Source organism: Haemaphysalis longicornis, unplaced genomic scaffold (assembly GCF_048455015.1).
Source record: "Haemaphysalis longicornis isolate Haplotype H1 unplaced genomic scaffold, Haemaphysalis longicornis Haplotype H1 scaffold_6, whole genome shotgun sequence".
Taxonomy (NCBI): domain Eukaryota; kingdom Metazoa; phylum Arthropoda; class Arachnida; order Ixodida; family Ixodidae; genus Haemaphysalis; species Haemaphysalis longicornis.
In genome coordinates, this window is record NW_027526407.1 from 33407625 (window position 1) to 33424840 (window position 17216).

Below are 17216 nucleotides of genomic sequence, written 5' to 3' on the forward strand. Positions count from 1 at the left end.
TGAAAATTGGGGAGGTGCCCTACAACTGCTTAGACAAGAGAATAATTGCCTCATAAAACGTGCAAACTGACCATTGTCGTTGGCCAACATAAAGGGTAACAAAATATCCTCGCTGTACGGAGAACATAAACACATTTGGGTTCGCGTGGGATTTGGTCTCACCTCTGCACTAATCCGGCATGCTGCATGAGAAGAACGAGGATTAGCCTGATCCGTGCCCTGGGATAGGCGAACGCGACGGCACGTGAGCATAAAATGTGCACGCAGCGCCGAGATCCGGCTGTAGGAAAGCTGCTACATGACTTACGCCCAGTCTGCATGGTGGAGTTGTTATGGTAAACATGCGAAAAACTGCAGGAAAAAAGCAACGCAAACCAATGTAGGAAAAAGGAAGCACTTGGCCATCTATAGACTATGGCCTCAAAAACACGCTATGAGACTGAAGTTTCAGAGGGAGAGAGAGAGAGAGAGAATAGATTCCACGCCTGAGGGCGCATGACTTCCCTTTACGGGAAGAAGAGGTACACACGAAAGGGGGAATAATTCAAAGGATAGCGCGGTTTAAGGTTCAATCACTCGATTGGTAGGAGATCTTTTTCAAGTTTATGGTTCTGTGATGGTCACGTCGCTCGTAGGTTTTGTGAAGAGACAGGTGCGAAAAAACGTTTATGGCAGAAGTCGGTCGAGGATATCACCCAGCATATATATACCACTCGCGAGAGAGGAACAATTTTTATGGCAGGAGTCGGTCCAGGGTACAACGCAGCATATATAGACCACTCGCGAGAGAGGAACTTCGCGTATGCGCTCAGCTAATTTACACGATAACGGCGCCTGAACCTATTTTGCAGTGTTTGATTCAACTGGAGATGCCAAAATGTTGGCTTTCTGGCATGATTCGATAATGCCTCGCGGCTAAGATATACTACAATGGGTATTTGAAATATGTTGAAAAGTTTTGCATGGTGTATCCGGACAAGTTCTGTACAATGCGGCCATAGACAAATGCAGCCATTTGTCTGACAAGCATGAGCTCAATCAACAGCACTTGGGCAGGAGTGACCTACATCCATATTCGCTGGATGTATTTTTTTCATATTTCCATCATTTCACTGTTCTATAACAAGTGCATTTATAAAAGTTAGAATACACGCGTACTTGCGGATTTCGGCAGCTTCGTAGTCGACACCTTCAAAAAATTGAAGCAAGTAAACATATTTAAAAATACCCATACACACTGGGGTCTTTAGAATGACTACCTATAATTGGCAGCTGGTACGAGTTTTCTTCATCCCTCTATCTTTTACTGAATCCGGTCCAAGAAAACTGGGAACTCAATATAGCTGCATCGATATGTATGAATTTTGCATAACGGCCACAGCCTACGGTTGCACTTCGTAGAGCCAAATCTTTAGTAATTTGCAACGACGGGCTATCATAATCCGTTGAGAATAAGATGCCGTAGTAAAGAATCCATACCGAATGAGTCTGAAGGGAAGACGTCAAAGAAGGGTGCTGGTTACAGGTCATCTTTCTTACGCCAGCGTTTAAATACTGTTTTTTTCTTGAACATTTTCAGCAGAACACCCGTGTATGGAGGTGCAAGCTCTGAGACAGGAATCAAAATGACCAGTCCCGTCGCCCACAGCTTAAGAGCAATGGCTGATGAAGCCCAGAGGTTAAAGAGTGATACGACATCTGAATTGATGACCTTTTGCTGTTTTGCACTTTGTGAGTATAGTAGGTTTTACTATCCAGAACGTCAAGCGGACTGTTACCATGACACGAGCAGTGGGACAGCAGGTAACTCACCTTGTAGTCTACGTGAAATCCATTCTTGTCCCGGAGATCTAATACTTGTTGAAGTGTGTCGATGTCCATCTTAGCGGTGACGCCGAAAGAGGCCATGTCGCAGTTTTGATCTCTATGGAATGGTGGTCCCAGGGGAAAAAAAGGGGCAAGATATAGCCACAGTTTCGCTTTTATCGTTTGATCACACGGTTTTGGCAATGTAGTTTAGTCCCACAATGGACAATTTTGGTATTAATTTGTTTGTGAGCGCCGTTCATGTATCAATGCAATGACTTCCCTCATGTTTTGAATTCACTTACCAGTTATCCAATAAGTAAAGGGTAACTGCATTAAAAACGTTGTAGCTGGCCGCATGTTCAAATAACTGAAGCGAGCAGTCTGGTTGCTGGAAACATCTGCATATCTGCGTGAGAACGTCGGCCCGTAACTCAGTCATTCATGAGATGTCTTTCACAGAAATGTGGGTGTATTATTTGGAAAGAACAAAGATCTGTGAACCGCATGAAGTCATTTTTGCAGCGAAGCTCAGTTTCGATCCTCTATTCTATATCTCTCTACCTATCCTCCGTCTTTGTATGCACCCCAGGCGCGCATTATCAGGGAGTGTATCAGAACCACAAAATGTCCGGCAACCGAAACCGTTATATGAAATGAGAGCGCGCTGTTCCACCAGCCGTTCCATAGTACTTGTCGTTCCATGGTGCGAACCTATACTCTGAGGTAGCAAGAGGTGGCCGTCTACGACAGTCGACAACAGATGCAGGGAGTAGAGGAAAGCGAATATTAGCGAACAGAGAAGCAGAAAAATTCCTCACTGCCGTCAAAACTCCAATCCCATAGCGGCAAGAACGGTTAAGCATCGGCGAAACGTGCAAGAGACAAATGAAAGGCATTTTTAAGCGTAAAGGCGCAACAAAAATCAAAGCGCCTCAAGCGGCCTTCGTTTTTTTTTTTTAAGCGTAGCTTTCTACCTTTCTTAGCCAACGGTTCTTTCGTGGCGAGCGGGACAAGAATCTCCCAACGCTGCTGTGGAGGCGGAGGGCTCTTTTCACTCACGGAGCGCAGTGTACATGACGCGGCGATAGGGCGCTATTACCCTGCGTTCCCCGTTGTCGCTGCGGTGGGCGCGTCGGCGAGACCCTTCCGCCGGCTTTGTCGTCTGCTTTAGCGACGATGTTGGGCCTGTTTGGGCGCGGCTTCGGGTTCATTGCGCGCTTATTTCACACGGCATGAATACCTTGATCGACACCAGGTAACCCCGACCCGACGGAATAAAGTGGCCGCAAGGCGAAGATACGTTAAGGATTGGTTTGCAGGGCGGGAAAACAAAATGTAGAGACCACTTGTATGCAGACATCTGGCCGCTAGAGAAACGCCACCTTTTGCGCACTGCTGGTCATGAATGGTACTGCGTTTTCTAAATTGCTGAATACCAATTTGGCTGTGTTTTAACAGGTATTACAAAAGACGAATAGACCAATTGTGCTAAATAGCGATTATGGAAGTTCTGTCCGCTTTGTCGCAATTGTAAAACTTACGAAACTATTTAGTTTAATCGACCAGATTTAGGGGAAATCCCCAAGGTGGAGTAAGTTTCTGCGAAGGAGTTGACATCCACATAAATGCAGCCATACGGCTACAAAGGAAAGCTCTACGGCTTTCTCAGGAAACTTCGCAGTTGAAGAAAACTTCGTCCTGGTCCAGAAAGCTACAGCTTGAGAAAGCTGTAGCTTTCTGTACAGCTTGAGCTACAGCTGTAGAGCTAAAGCTTTCTCAAGCTGTAGCTCCACAGCTTGAGAAAGCTGTAGAGCTTTCCTTTGTAGCTGTATGGCTGCATTTAGGTGGATGTCAAACTTTCCTTCGCAGAAACTATTTAGTTTAAATCTGTGTAAATTGGTATCACTAAGTTCACATGCCAGATTGTTTCGGTGTCTGTGCTTGTGTCGCGCGGTGGTGTAGCCCCGACTTAGCATGGCTAGGTTCCGCTGTCTCACCCTTCGAAACACGCTGCTCTCTGTTTTCTTCCTTCCGACGCACGGCCGGGCTACAGCGGCGGCGTCCGCCGCTCGAGCGCAGCCGTGGCCGATGCTGCTGCGTTCGGGACGGCGCCTTCGCGAATCCCAGGTAACGGCTGGCAGAATCTCTGGTTTCACTCTTTCTAGAGCCACGTGTCTCAATTCAAGAGGCGTCACTTGTGGAATTGGTGTGGGGTTCGTTGACAGCTCTGCTTTCCAACCATTTTCACAGCGGGGATGGTAGCCATTTTTTTTTGTAGAGGAATTCAGCCAAATGAATCTGAAAGTGTTTTGCTGGGCACTCCATCATCATATCACGGCTCCGTGCTTTGAATTTTTCTACGAATGTTTGCAACTCCACAAACCCTTCTCGTCTAAGCGTCTCGAGTTTAGTGAAGAAAGGTGAAGTAAAAGCGACACAACGTTGAAATTGAAGCCGAAATCAGTGTGTATATTTCGGAATATTTTGTAAGCGGGCGCATGGAACATGGTTGTGCGCCATTGAAATCTTCACACGTGCCCCAAATAGGCGACAGCAGATACTTAAAGTACACAGATGTGGATGGAAAATTTGTACTTTAAACAACCAAGCAACATACAAGAATTTTAACAAGGAATTCCGTCCACGTCTCGGAGCCTCTAACTTCCCAGACTAATTTATTTCGCTGAATTTTTTGCCGACGAAAATACAGGCCTAAAAATGAAGAGCAGAATGCGCGCTTTTGGATAGTTATGAAACGATACTGAAATTCTTATTTCATTGCCTGCCCATTCGTCCTTGGCTAATGCAACGGTTAGTCTTTTGCTCAGATACGTTATTGTTGAAGGGCGAACCGGGGAAAATGTGATAAAGTTTACAACTGCAACCCCCTCGTCACATCTAGTAGAGTAAAATATGGGCTTAAGCCCGATCATTATTACTGCTGCCATTTGTAAACTTGCGTAAGCAAAAAAAAAAACGGTGGTTTCGCTGGAGTCTTGGCGTCCTAATTATGAAGGTCGTGTAACGTGTTCGCCTGTGCTAACTAAGTATGTCTGTGTAGGGCTGGGTGTGAATACGTGCTATTGAGCTGGAGCGGTCTTGGTTGAGCCTTTTTTGTCTAGCGGGAAGCATTTTTAAAATACTATCATCTCAAAGCTCAACTTGTGAGTTATAAAGTGAATTTTATATTTGAAATTATCATCAAGTACTAAGCCTGCTTCAAAGCTAAGTAGTAGTGGTGGGGTGAATACGTGTTATGTAGCCGGAGCGGTGTTGGTTGAGCCGTTTCTGTCTGGCGGGACGCATTTCTAAAATACTATATCTTTTCGAAGCTTAACTTGTTATTTATTAGGTGATCTTTATGTTTGAAATTATCATCAAGTACTAAGCCTGCTTCAAAATTGAAGCGTTGGAGTGCCGTTGATCCATAGCGCTTAGGTGCGTGCACATGGTAGCACACCTTAAATTCTTTTTTTGTGAAACGGGGCTGAAAACATTGTTACTCAGTCCTTCAAAGATTTTTAACACGAGATTAAATATTTTGTCTTCAGAAACTTGACACAGCATGACGTATATTTATACGTACTCTGAGCGAAAATCCTGGTATAATCTACTCTGGAAAAAACCTGTGTAGGCGACGCAGGGGTTGGGAAGTTTCATGCTTGAAGTGAAGCACGAAGCACGAACCAAAAGGAGCATTTGGCACTCTTGATAGAACAAAATTTGTCGTCACGAGTGAAGCCGTTCTGCATTCATAGCCGCATTCGATCCTTGAGACGTCGCAGTTTTTGAACTTTTTTTACAAGCGTTGTTCCGGAGCTGCGGCAAAAATAATTTTGGCTTCTAACTCAAACGTTTTGTAGCTGCTCTGTTATTGACTTTTCCACTACACACAATCACCTACGTGGCATCACTTTTCTCTAAAGTTTCCAAGCCCAATGCGACCAATATTACTTTTGCGCACCTTTATACACCTATCTAAAAATTCCAGAGAAAGTCATGCCTGTGTTTAGCGTCGGAGAAGCTGCACCCATGATGACTCGTGTTAGACCACCTGTATGGGCGATGGTTAGAAGACGCATGGAAGCGGATATTCTGATATTTATTCTGCAGCAGACAGCTTTTTGTCTTGAGGTTTTTCAAGAGCTTGTATATCTGGCTCGCTGAGAAGTTTCGGTTATAGTTCTTCTCGTACTATGTACCATCGGCAAAACGCTTGTCTATAACGAACGAGAGGCGTGCTCCGGACTGCGCGGGAGAAATCCAGGAATAACGCCGGGTTTGAGACCGGTAGAATCAACTAGATGGCTGTTTCCCTTGTCGCTGCAGGTGACGCCTTGGCTTCCGCACTCTATTTCGCCGTGAGAAGCGCTGCCTGCGCTGCTGGGTCGTGAAACAATAGTGGAGATTAGAGATTGTTACTACAGCGTTGGCTGCGTTTAACTATGTGCAACGTGAATTTTTGTGGTGCCCTACACAGTTTAGACAGTTTTTTTTATGCGAACAACGATCGCCGAAAATGCATCGCTTCGTTAGCCCGTTAGCAGTGACGTGCAAAGCCGAGCGCAGAAACCGGATAGTGGTGCACGCGGCACAGAGTTTCTGCCGCCAGCGTGTATGCGGCTCACATCAAGGTCGTCTGTGTCGTCATGGACCTCCATTATACATCGCGCTCGCCTTAGTTTCATCATTGGCTTGGATTGAAACGTTTTAGTGACCGCAAATTTAAACAAAGTGCCACAAAAGCGCGAAGAATAGTGTGCAATTACGTAAGTGGAAAATAAAAACAGTCTATTTTAAAACTAAGGAAAAAGGAAGTAAAGCGTATTTTTGCCGGAACGGTTTTGCCTGCTATTCCGCAGGCCAAGGTTGTAGTTACGAACAATGCTAATATTTGGGGCGTAACTCATTAGAGACTGTGATTTTATTAATTTTACCATTATTTCAAATAATAAGTTGTTTGAAGAGTTTCGAAAGTTTTTTGAGCCTGCCTATGAAAACGTTGCCTTGGTGAAGAACCGGTGCACCGACCGCCAGTTAATTTAACAAGAAAGAAAACGTGGCGTTAAACCGTCGTGGACGATGCCAAGATAGGACGCATACAAGCGCCCGTATCTGCCGTATCTTGTCTTCGTCGAAGTACGTTTTGTTTCTTCTTTTCGTCGGCTACAAATTTCGCGGCGGCATATTACCCGCTCAGTCGTACGTCCTTCGACGGCAGCATGAGCAACGTCAGGTGCGATCACGCATTGCCTGCTGTTTCACTGAACACGGCTACCACAGAAACGGGAGGATTTCGGCCTCCTTGTAGCTCGTAAACGGGTTAATGCATAGTGATGAAAGCAAATCCCAAAAACCGCTTAAGAATCCAGTTGCCATACCAAGCCCAAGCCAAAAAGGGGGGTCTTCCCATGACCCCCACGACGACATGGCTTACGAGGCGCAGTTTCCACTCTAGTATACTTACTAAGAAACTCTATGGCACGCGGTACTCATGCAGCGCATTTGCAGAACCATGACGCAATGAACACTTGTGCGCCAAAGTTAATGCAGACGAAAAACTCGCACAGCGCGACCTAAGGCGGGTAATTTCCACTTTTGTTTCCCGGCCCGGCAGCGCGGGCATGAAGCGCTTATTACGGTCAGAGAAGGTGTGGAAGCCAAGGCGACGGGCACAGTGAGGAGGAACGCAGCCATCGCACTGATACGGGCCGCGCATGCTCACATTCTTCCTATCTCAAACCAGGCGTTATAACTAGGTGTCTTCCACGCATTCCGGAGCACGCCGCTTGAGCGTTATAGACAAGGATTTTGCCGACTGTATTTTTAAGCCATTTTCTTTACCGTAACAAATAATCACAGAGTGCAATTGGTAGAAAAGGTGGAATAAAGCTGTAATACACGGCGATTTAAATGAATGGGTCCAATCGCCTTACCTAACCAAAAAATATATTTCTGTTAGAGCTCTCACCTTGGGAGGGCCGGCGTTCCCAACTTTAAGGAGCTAGATTTTGTGTGTGGCTGTGCAGTGTCGGCGACGTCCGAATTCGTGGGAAGTTTGGGCCAGAGTGACCCTGCGATGCTGCCGCGGCTGCTTCATAAAAAGGAGGCTTTGTTAGCACAAACTAGCGCTATTTTATTTGCCTATTCATCGGCGAATACTGAAAGCAGCTGCCTGCAGTGTACAACCTGTGGGTTCGCTAGTCATAATTCAGCAGTCCCACTACCTGTAACCGCGAAGGCCATGCGAATAAGTTTGGTCCGTCAGTCAGAATGATCGAAACAGCCTCTTGGACGCTTTCCCAGGAACAAGTATATGCAGCTTTCGCCGCTCACAAAGAAAGAGTGTCGTTCTTTTTTAACACGAAAGTGTTAAAATTCCCGGATTCACCAAGATTTCACTGACGACATATTCGTCACGGAAGTGACGCTAGTACAACGAAGCAAGCGGCCTGTATAGCGTGCACCCCTGCACACAGGGTCTTCTTGCGGGGAAGTCACCTTTAGTACTAAAGAGTACGTTATACTCAGGGTTGTGCGTTATGGGGTTTTATAATTTAACACGACAGTGTTTTATGCCGGGATACACTAAGATTTCACGGACGTGATATCGGTCACGGAAATGACGCCAGTACACCTTTGCCGAAGCGACCCGGCAGCAGGACGTCACTCGCTAAGCACACCCACAAGGCACCCGCCTACCCTCAAATCATGCTCAGCTGCAGATTTCGCAGCACATTTAACTTTCGTGTTTGGCCGATTCCTATGACAGAGGAATCAACCACAGTTTTTTAATCATTTTCCAGCAAAGAAACGACTGGCGCATTTGATTACTTTTTGTAGGATAAACGAGTAAACCTTAAGTACGCCTTAACACTCATGGCCTTTAACTAGGCGAATCTTTGGGAACAGAGGCTGTTATACAACTCACAAGCAGAAAACACTCACAATGAACTTCGTAGAAAAAAAGGGGGAAAGGGTTGTTTCCCTTACAGCAGATATAAGCGGCCGCAGATCTTTGGAAGAGGCCTTCGTTCGTCCTGCAGTGGCCGTGGGCACAACCAGGCCATAGAGTTTCTTACAATATACACTAGAGAGGAATCTGGCGCTAGCGTCTATGCGGCTCACATCAAGGTCATCTGTGTCGTCATGGGCCGCCATTATACATCGCGCTCGCCTTAGTTTCATCATTGGCTTGGATTGAAACGTTTTAGTGACCGCAAATTTAAACAAAGTGCCACAAAAACGCGAACAATAGTGTGCATTTATGTAAGTGGAAAATAAAAACAGGCTGTTTTAGAACTAAGGAAAAGGAAGTAAAGCGTATTTTCGCCGGAACGGTTGTGCCCGCTATTCCCCAAAGAGTGTACAGGCACTCAGGCGTCCATATCACCAACAATCTATCTTGGACCGTACACGTGCTGTCGGTATAGGTTTTTCCTTTTCTTTTTTTTTTGTTTTATTCCTTTCATCGTTTCTCTTTCTCCTTTTTTGCCGCTTCTTTCATGGTTCCCGCAGTTCCCGTTCTTCTTGTCTTCAGTGTTTTCAGTGCAACCGAAGTACTGCAGTGTTACATTCACACATTATATTATCTATTTTTTTTCTTTTTCTACTCAATGTATAGTCGCATAGCTTTTTGCCGTTTTTTACATCTGACTTGTATGTACGTCTGCACCATTGTACTGCTGCGATGCACAGCTCATCAAGCAGTCTAAACAGTGGTTAGGTTCTAATGTATAGTGTGTAGTGTGTCCGACCATGTGTTGTATGCTTTTTCGCTCATTCATCCTTGTATCGGTCTTGTATATATTTATGTAGCTAGAACACCCCACCCCCTCTTGTTTTCTGTACTAGTCTGCCACTTGTACCACCCCTCCTGCAATGCTTCCTCCTTGGTGGCCCTTAAGGTATGAAAATGAATAAATAAATAAACAAAACGCTAGAAAATAATACGCTTGTGCATACGACTGCTCTCAGAGCGAAAATTGGCCACGTATCTGCTCCTTTCGTTGAAAATGTCGTCAAAAGTCTTTGTAGTCGTTTTCCAAGGAAATGCCCCCCTTTGCTTTCCCGCTCACCTCTCATGCTGTTCCTGTTCTGTCGCGCTCATCCCAAGGTAAACACACTAAAGGATTGCGCAAGGCGATTTGAATTTACCGCGTTCTACTGCCACAGGCCAGGTTCCTCGGTGCCAGCGCTGCAGCACGGCGGAGACGCGCATGAATGGAGGCGGCCGACTACAAGGTTTATAGAACCGCGTGGCCGTGCTCCACGTGCGTTCCAGGAAGAACGTGGAACCTAGCTAGTGGAACCTGTCGTTGCTGTTGCCGCGTGATTTTTCATATGCCGCCAGGAGGCGGCGGTTTTCTGCAGTAGAAGTATAATATCATTTGCTATCGAAAAACCAAGCATCCAGGAATTTTAAATAAAGGAACACTGTAAATATCCCTTGTGTAGTACTTTTCTGTCTTATATTTGCGTAATGTCTTGTTCTTGTTCAACAAAATTGACAAGTATGAACATATAAACCGGCTTAGACGCTCACATTTGGCTGTGAGTATATAAGACTATTGCGCAGTATGCATTTTACTTTGGCCGGGTGGCTGAATCGAGTCACAGACCGACAGGCGGACAGACAGAGAGACATACAGACAGACCAAAATTTCCGGGTTTAAGTAGCCCAAGAAAGACTATCGTCTTTAATAAAATCTGCATGTTTTATTAGCTCCGGGTGGCGTACTTTCGGACGAGGTCGATGGCGACATTGTGCAGGAAATCGTTAGCCCTATAGCCCAGGGAAAAGTCCATGTGACGGAAGGTCTTCTGCGGAACCTTTCGATGGAAGACCACCGCGTCGCCAAGTCTGGCGATCAAGTCTTCCTCGTCACGTGCGACGGCCAGCTGGTCTCCCTCCGAGTAGAACACAGCCACGCGTGCCGTGATACGCTCGACGGGGTATGGCGGTGGTGTGCTCTGAACGTGTTTGCGGGAAAAGATAACAGCAGAATGAAAAAAAAATGACCTCTTTCATAGCTAGTCAAACTGAATAAGTTTTACGGGGAAGCTCTCTGTAGCGATGAGAAATCCCCAATATGGCTAAGCCCCAACAGAACTAATCCCGCCAGACGCCAGCTTCTCTGGGCTCTTCAAAGGGAAGAAGGGTTGGGAATTTGCAAGCGTTCTCAACACCACTGAAATTGAAAAAGCAAACGCTATGACGTAATTGACGAGAGACACAAAATGTGACTTTTTTGTTGATGACACCGCTCAATTCATACATTGTGCTTAGAACCATTGACAACAAGCATAATGACTTCTGCAAGTTTGTTAACGTCGGTAGTCATTCCTAAGTAATAAATCACAATTTCTTTGTTCGTCTGTCTGTCACTTGAATGAGACAGTTCGAGTGACAGATAGACAGACACAGCCGCTTCTTTTAGCCCGGTGGCACCAGAGACTGCCGCTCAGGCAAAACAATGGCCTGGTATCAGCTGCTTTATTCCAGGCAAAATAACTGCTGCCGCGTCCTATACATAATCACATTATTCCGCATAAAGGAACCCTCATCTATGTTTAGCCATAGTACATGCACGTGTGATGGCCCAGAGGTGTGTGATCACAATCCATTCGGAGCAATCCCCAAGGGGATTGTGATTACGCGGTATTTAAAAAGCAAAGATGAGGAAGAACAAGAGGAACAAATGGAAATTTGCCAGGCCAGACCTCGCTGGCCTACCACGACCAGGACTTTCCAGCCCTACAAGCCCAATCCTCGACTGCCCACCCTGAAGACCGGAACGCCATCCAACCGCAGGTGAGCTGGTCAGATGCTCTCCGCTCTACTCCCACTGCTCTAACTTCACCCTCCCTCCCCCCTCCCCCCCCCAAAAAACCCCAACCACCAATCCACCCTTCGTACTCCGCTGCTATTGCTGAACTTAAACAGCAGCAGCAACGTTTCCAGGCACAACTCGCCTCTCTAACTGCCAAAATTGACGCCCTATTAGCCTCCCCCCTCCCAGCACCCCTTCCTGAACAGATTCATGCACTCATTGACACGAAAATAGTGAAAGCCATAAAAGAACTGATAGCATCACAAACCGAGACTCTGGCCCCCATATGTAGTGGCATCCAGGCAATAACTGAACGACAAAACAAATTAGAGCAGACCATCCAAAGCATACAGAACGCCCTGGCTTCGACTCACCAACCCAAGAAACTCAAACATCACCCTTACCATGACTAATCCCCCGGATACCGACCTCGTCGTACTCCAGTGGAACTGCCGTCCTCTCAACAACAAGCGACACCAGCTAGACTTGTTTACCAAACAAGATCCTCCAGATGTCATTGCCCTGCAAGAGACCAACCCTCCTACCCCCCTCCTACCGCATTACACCGCCTTCACGCAAGACCCCCACCATCGCACCGCCACTTTCGTACATAACTCCCATCCGGCCCAATCACATTGTCTTAATCAAACCGTACCTCATACCTTTGTAGAGCTCATCTCCTCAAGGCCGACTGGCTCCAGCATCTTCATCCTGAATATCTACAGTCCCCCATCTGATAACCTCCACAACATTGAGGCACTGATTTACGAAGCCGCATCCCTGTCCAAGGACGCCCCTTTACTTCTCGTAGATTTCAACGCCCCACATCCTGCATGGGGCTACCATTTTGCCTCCAAGAAAGGCACGGCCCTCTTACGCGCCACCCAGAATCACCAGTTGATCCTCCAAAACGACCTCACCTTTCCAACCCGCACCGGCAACAGTGTCACCAGAGACACCACACCTGATTTATCATTCACTAAAAACATCTCCAGGATCCAATGGTCCCGACTCGACGAAACACTCGGCAATGACCATCATCTCCTCTCTCTTCGCTTCCCAACCAAAAAGAAAACGACCCGGACGGGCACCGCACGCCTGACTAACTGGTCCGCCTTCCGTGAAGATCCAACCCCTCTCCCTGCAATAAGCCAAAATTTAAGTGACTGGACCCACGCCCTCGAACACCGGGTTAAAAAGCACACCCAAGGAATCGCACTTACCGACAACACTCCGGCAGTCGACCCCCACCTTATGCACATTTGGGACGCGCGTCGTAGTCTTACTAAACGCTGGAAACGGCAGAAGCATAACCGTAAACTTAAAAAGCGCATAGCCCTCCTAACCCAGCAAGCGCAAGCATATGCCGCCGATCTCCAGAGACAAAGTTCGCACTCTTTCTGCAATCAGCTCCAAGGCACTCTCCACACAAAGAAAACGTGGCAACTCCTCCGTTCCCTTCTCGACAACACCAATACTAAGAGATACACAAACCATAGAATCCATCAACTAACCCGCAACAGCGCTCTCCCCTCTCAAGAACTCCTCAAGTCGATCCGTGACCATCTTTTTGGCGACCCTACTACCTACCCACCCATCCCCAACGCATGCTATACGGGCCTAGCTAACGAAGCACTAGACGCCCCCTTTACCTTCACTGAACTTCAAGCTGTCCTGGCCCGCCTCACCCGCAACACCACCCCAGGAAAGGACCATATTACCTACCGCACTCTCCGCAATCTCGACGAGGACACACTCCAAGATCTCCTCGAACTTTACAATTATCACTGGCAGGGGGGAACTCTGCCTGAGCAGTGGCGACACTCGGACATCATACTGATCCCAAAACCCAACAAGCCACTGACGCCGACTACTCTTCGACCAATCTCCCTGACCTCATGCATCGGTAAACTCTTCGAACACCTAGTACATCAGCGCCTCACCGCATACCTGGAAGACCACAACCTCTACCCTTTCACAATGTTTGGTTTTCGGCAACACCTATCCACTCAAGACGTCCTCCTGCAGCTCAAGGAACAGGTGGTGGACCACCTGACCCGCACCTCTCCCAAAACAATCTTAACGCTCGACGTCAAGGGTGCATTTGACAACGTCACCCACGAAGCCATACTGGAAAACCTGAGTACCACGAACTGCGGCGTAAATACCTTTCGCTTTGTAAAAGCCTTCCTTGAGAAAAGAACAGCTACACTCCGACTCGGCCCTCTACTCTTGCCTACTTTCCACATCCCGGCAAAGGGCACACCACAAGGATCGGTTATTTCGCCTCTTCTCTTTAATATAGTTCTGCTTCACCTCCCTGACAAACTGCTAGCCATTCCCGGCCTACGCCACGCATTCTACGCTGATGATCTCACTCTCTGGACCACCCAAGGCTCTAGCGGTGCACAACAGGACATCCTTCAGCAAGCAGTCGACACCACTATTGCTTACCTTCAGCCCAGGGGATTGACCTGCGAGCCATCTAAGTCCGCCCTACTGGTCCTCCGCGCCCGCACAAGAGGCCGCCCGGCTGCGCCCACCCCTGACCTACAGGTCACCATAAATGGCTCTTTTATCCCCCAAGTTCCCACGCTCAGGATATTAGGCGTTCCCTTCCACTGGGATGGTTCAGGCTCTGCCCTACTCCCCCAACTGCACCGAACAGTATCCCAGCTCATCCACCTTATACGCCGAATCCGGGGATCGGCATACGGTCTAAAAGAGCCAGACACTTGCCGTCTTGTCCAAGCCCTCATGGTCAGTCGTCTCACCTACGGAACCCCGTTTGTGAATCTCAGACCCCAAGAAACCACCAAGCTGGATGCCCTAATCCGCAAAACTTCCAAAGCTGCCTTGGGCCTCCCTACATTTACCTCTACTGAGCGTCTACTCCAACTTGGGCTGCATAATACCCTCAGTGAAATTCTGGAAGCCCAACGAACCTCACAGCTACAACGGTTGGCCCTTACTCCCACTGGCAGGAACGTGCCTCGCACCATTGGCCGGTCCACCACGTCTGCAACTCACGAACTTCAACGCATCCCTCGTCACATTCGCCAGCGGCTTAGGGTCGCCCCAATCCCGAAACATATGCATCCGACGTTCAATTGGGGAAGGCGAGAAGCTCGTGTCAGAACGCTCACAAGGCGGTATGAAACCGACGCCCAAACGCGCTACACGGATATCGCCCATACTCCCAACGGTTCACACACCACCCTCGTCATCCTGGACTCTACCGGCCATCTCGCCACTGCAGCCACCTACAAGCAGCTACCAGTTCCCACAGCAGAGGCACTCGCCGTCGCTCATGCGACCACCACCCACCAAAAACAGCCCTACCTAACCATCATCACCGATTCTCAGCAAGCATGCCGGTGGTATCAAGCTGGCCTGGCACCCCCTCAAGCTCTTCCCATCTTTCACTGTCTCCCCAAAGAAATAGAGATAACAATAGTTTGGACCCCTGGCCATTCTGGTCTTGCTGGGAATCAAGCGGCCCATGCCGCAGCCCGCGCTCTCCACAACCGGGCACTCCCCTCTGCAAGGCTAGAACCCACAGGACGTCCAGATTCCGCAAGCACCACCTTAACACCGCTGGACTCTACCTATAGCTCCATCCTTTCCCACTACACAAACAACAGAAAAGGTACCCTCCTCCCCACCCATCCCTTACCCAACATGAAGCCTATGTCTATCGCCGCCTACAGACGGAAACTTTCTATAATCACACGATTCTCTCACACATCTCCCCATCCCTCATCATCATAATCATCATCATCATCACCAGCCTATCTACGCCCACTGCAGGGCAAAGGCCTCTCCCATTATTCTCCAATTACCTCGGTCCTGTGCCAACTGTGACCAATTTATCACAGACGGAAACTTTCAGACGGAAACCCTTCAGACGGAAACTTTCTATAATCACACGATTCTCTCACACATCTCCCCATCCCTATTACCCCGTAACTGCCAAGCGTGTGACCTTCCTCTTACCACCTTCCACCTAGTCTTCTCCTGCCCGCAGCACCTAACCCCCCTTCACTCCCCCACCCTTGAGCAGTGGGAGTCCGCTCTGACCAGCTCGTCACCGGAGCAGCAGCTCGCCCTGGTGAAACAAGCTCTGGAATCGGCGCGGGCTCGCGGCCTCCTGGACATGGGAGGCTGGCCACTTCCCCTTCCCTCTCCCCTAAAGCTCAAATAAATGTTTTACCACCACCACCACCACCTCCAAGAAGTGGATCAATGGGCGAAAGAACGGTGAAGGAAAGGCAGCAAGGTAAATCAGGGAACTGTACCGTTGGCTACCATAATAACCTGCGGAATCCCTGACAAATAGACGGGAGGTAGCGCCCAATAGCGCTCATACGCGGGGGACTGAGTGCGAATGGCGAATTTAAAAAGAAAGAGTTCAGGGAAGCTTGCGCTCATGCGCAAGACTCGAAGCAAAGCTGTCGTAGGTGGGCATTGCCGGACACATATATAGTTAATGTGCAGTATCATTGTTTATTTTCAGTTTCGATTCTAGTAATTATCTTATTAATCGAAGAGGTCGTCGTCGTCTTCGCGGTGAGTGGTGGATGCAAAGTCATCCACAGAATTGGGGACTTTCTGCTACTCTGTCATCATCTCGAGGCAGCGCGAGCGGGATCTGCAAGACCTCTCGGGAAGGATTGGCACAGCCGTAGCCATGTCTGCAATTATCCATATGGGCTGCTAGACAACGCGGCGGCCCCGGTGAACACTCTCAAAAAGGGCGTCGTTTAGACGCTGCGGCGCGCGCGAGGGCTGTCCTACGGTACTGAGCGAATGCGCAGGGCGATACGAGACCGAACGAACGAGGTGTGTACGGTATAACATGTCTTTCGTGTCCCGAGCAAGTGTTGCCACGATTACGGCGAATGCTGGATTTTTTCTAATTTTATGCTAAAGCCGCTGCGCGTGCCGGGGACGCAGGATGGTCGCCACGAGGCAAGCGCCCACCAACGCTCGGTATTTTCTTGGTTTTTTTCTGCATAACCGAACTTACGGCCAGTGACAACTGCTCTGCTGTTTTACAGCTCAACCAATACGCCGCGCTACGACGGCGGCAGCAGCACCACCACCACACCATACGAATACGGCTACCACCCCGTCGAATCCTCAACGTCTACGCTACGTCAGCGCCGGTCAAGGGTAGGCCACTCAAAAAGGGACACGTATTCCAAGGCCAAGAGGTTTGTCGCCAAGGCCATTGTTAAGATTCTATTGAGGACTGGTTATTCGATCTTCGCGTTTAAACGTTTCGTAGAATTGACTGTTTTGAGTCGTTATTGTAGCTACTTTTTGCTTTGATTTTGCTTGTCTTAGTGAGGCTTGTGTAGGGGGTTTAACATTGTTAGTTTCCAGGTTATATTATTCGTATGTGTGGCTTAGTTTGGAGTTCTTAGTTTGAAGTTGAACGTGGATTTTGTTCAATCCTTTAACTACTCTCCCTCGCATGTTCTCTGTGTCTGGAGGGACATCACGTGACAGTGCGCAACCGGGCCTACCATTAATTGTGTGTAGTAATACACCTTGATTTGGTTTTTACGA

The 17216-nt window shown here is 48.1% G+C and overlaps 1 protein-coding gene across 1 annotated transcript in view; it reads right to left on the reverse strand.

Annotated features, from left to right (window-relative positions):
• Positions 1 to 10482: 10482 nt before the first annotated feature.
• The window catches only part of LOC144142961 (gastric triacylglycerol lipase-like), a 42107-nt gene continuing 35373 nt past the window's right edge, over positions 10483 to 17216 (reverse strand). Inside the window, exon 10 of the mRNA XM_077674789.1 lies at positions 10483 to 10782. Coding sequence (XP_077530915.1) covers positions 10531 to 10782 — 252 coding nt within the window. The 3' untranslated portion in view covers positions 10483 to 10530. The remainder of the gene's footprint in view (positions 10783 to 17216) is intronic.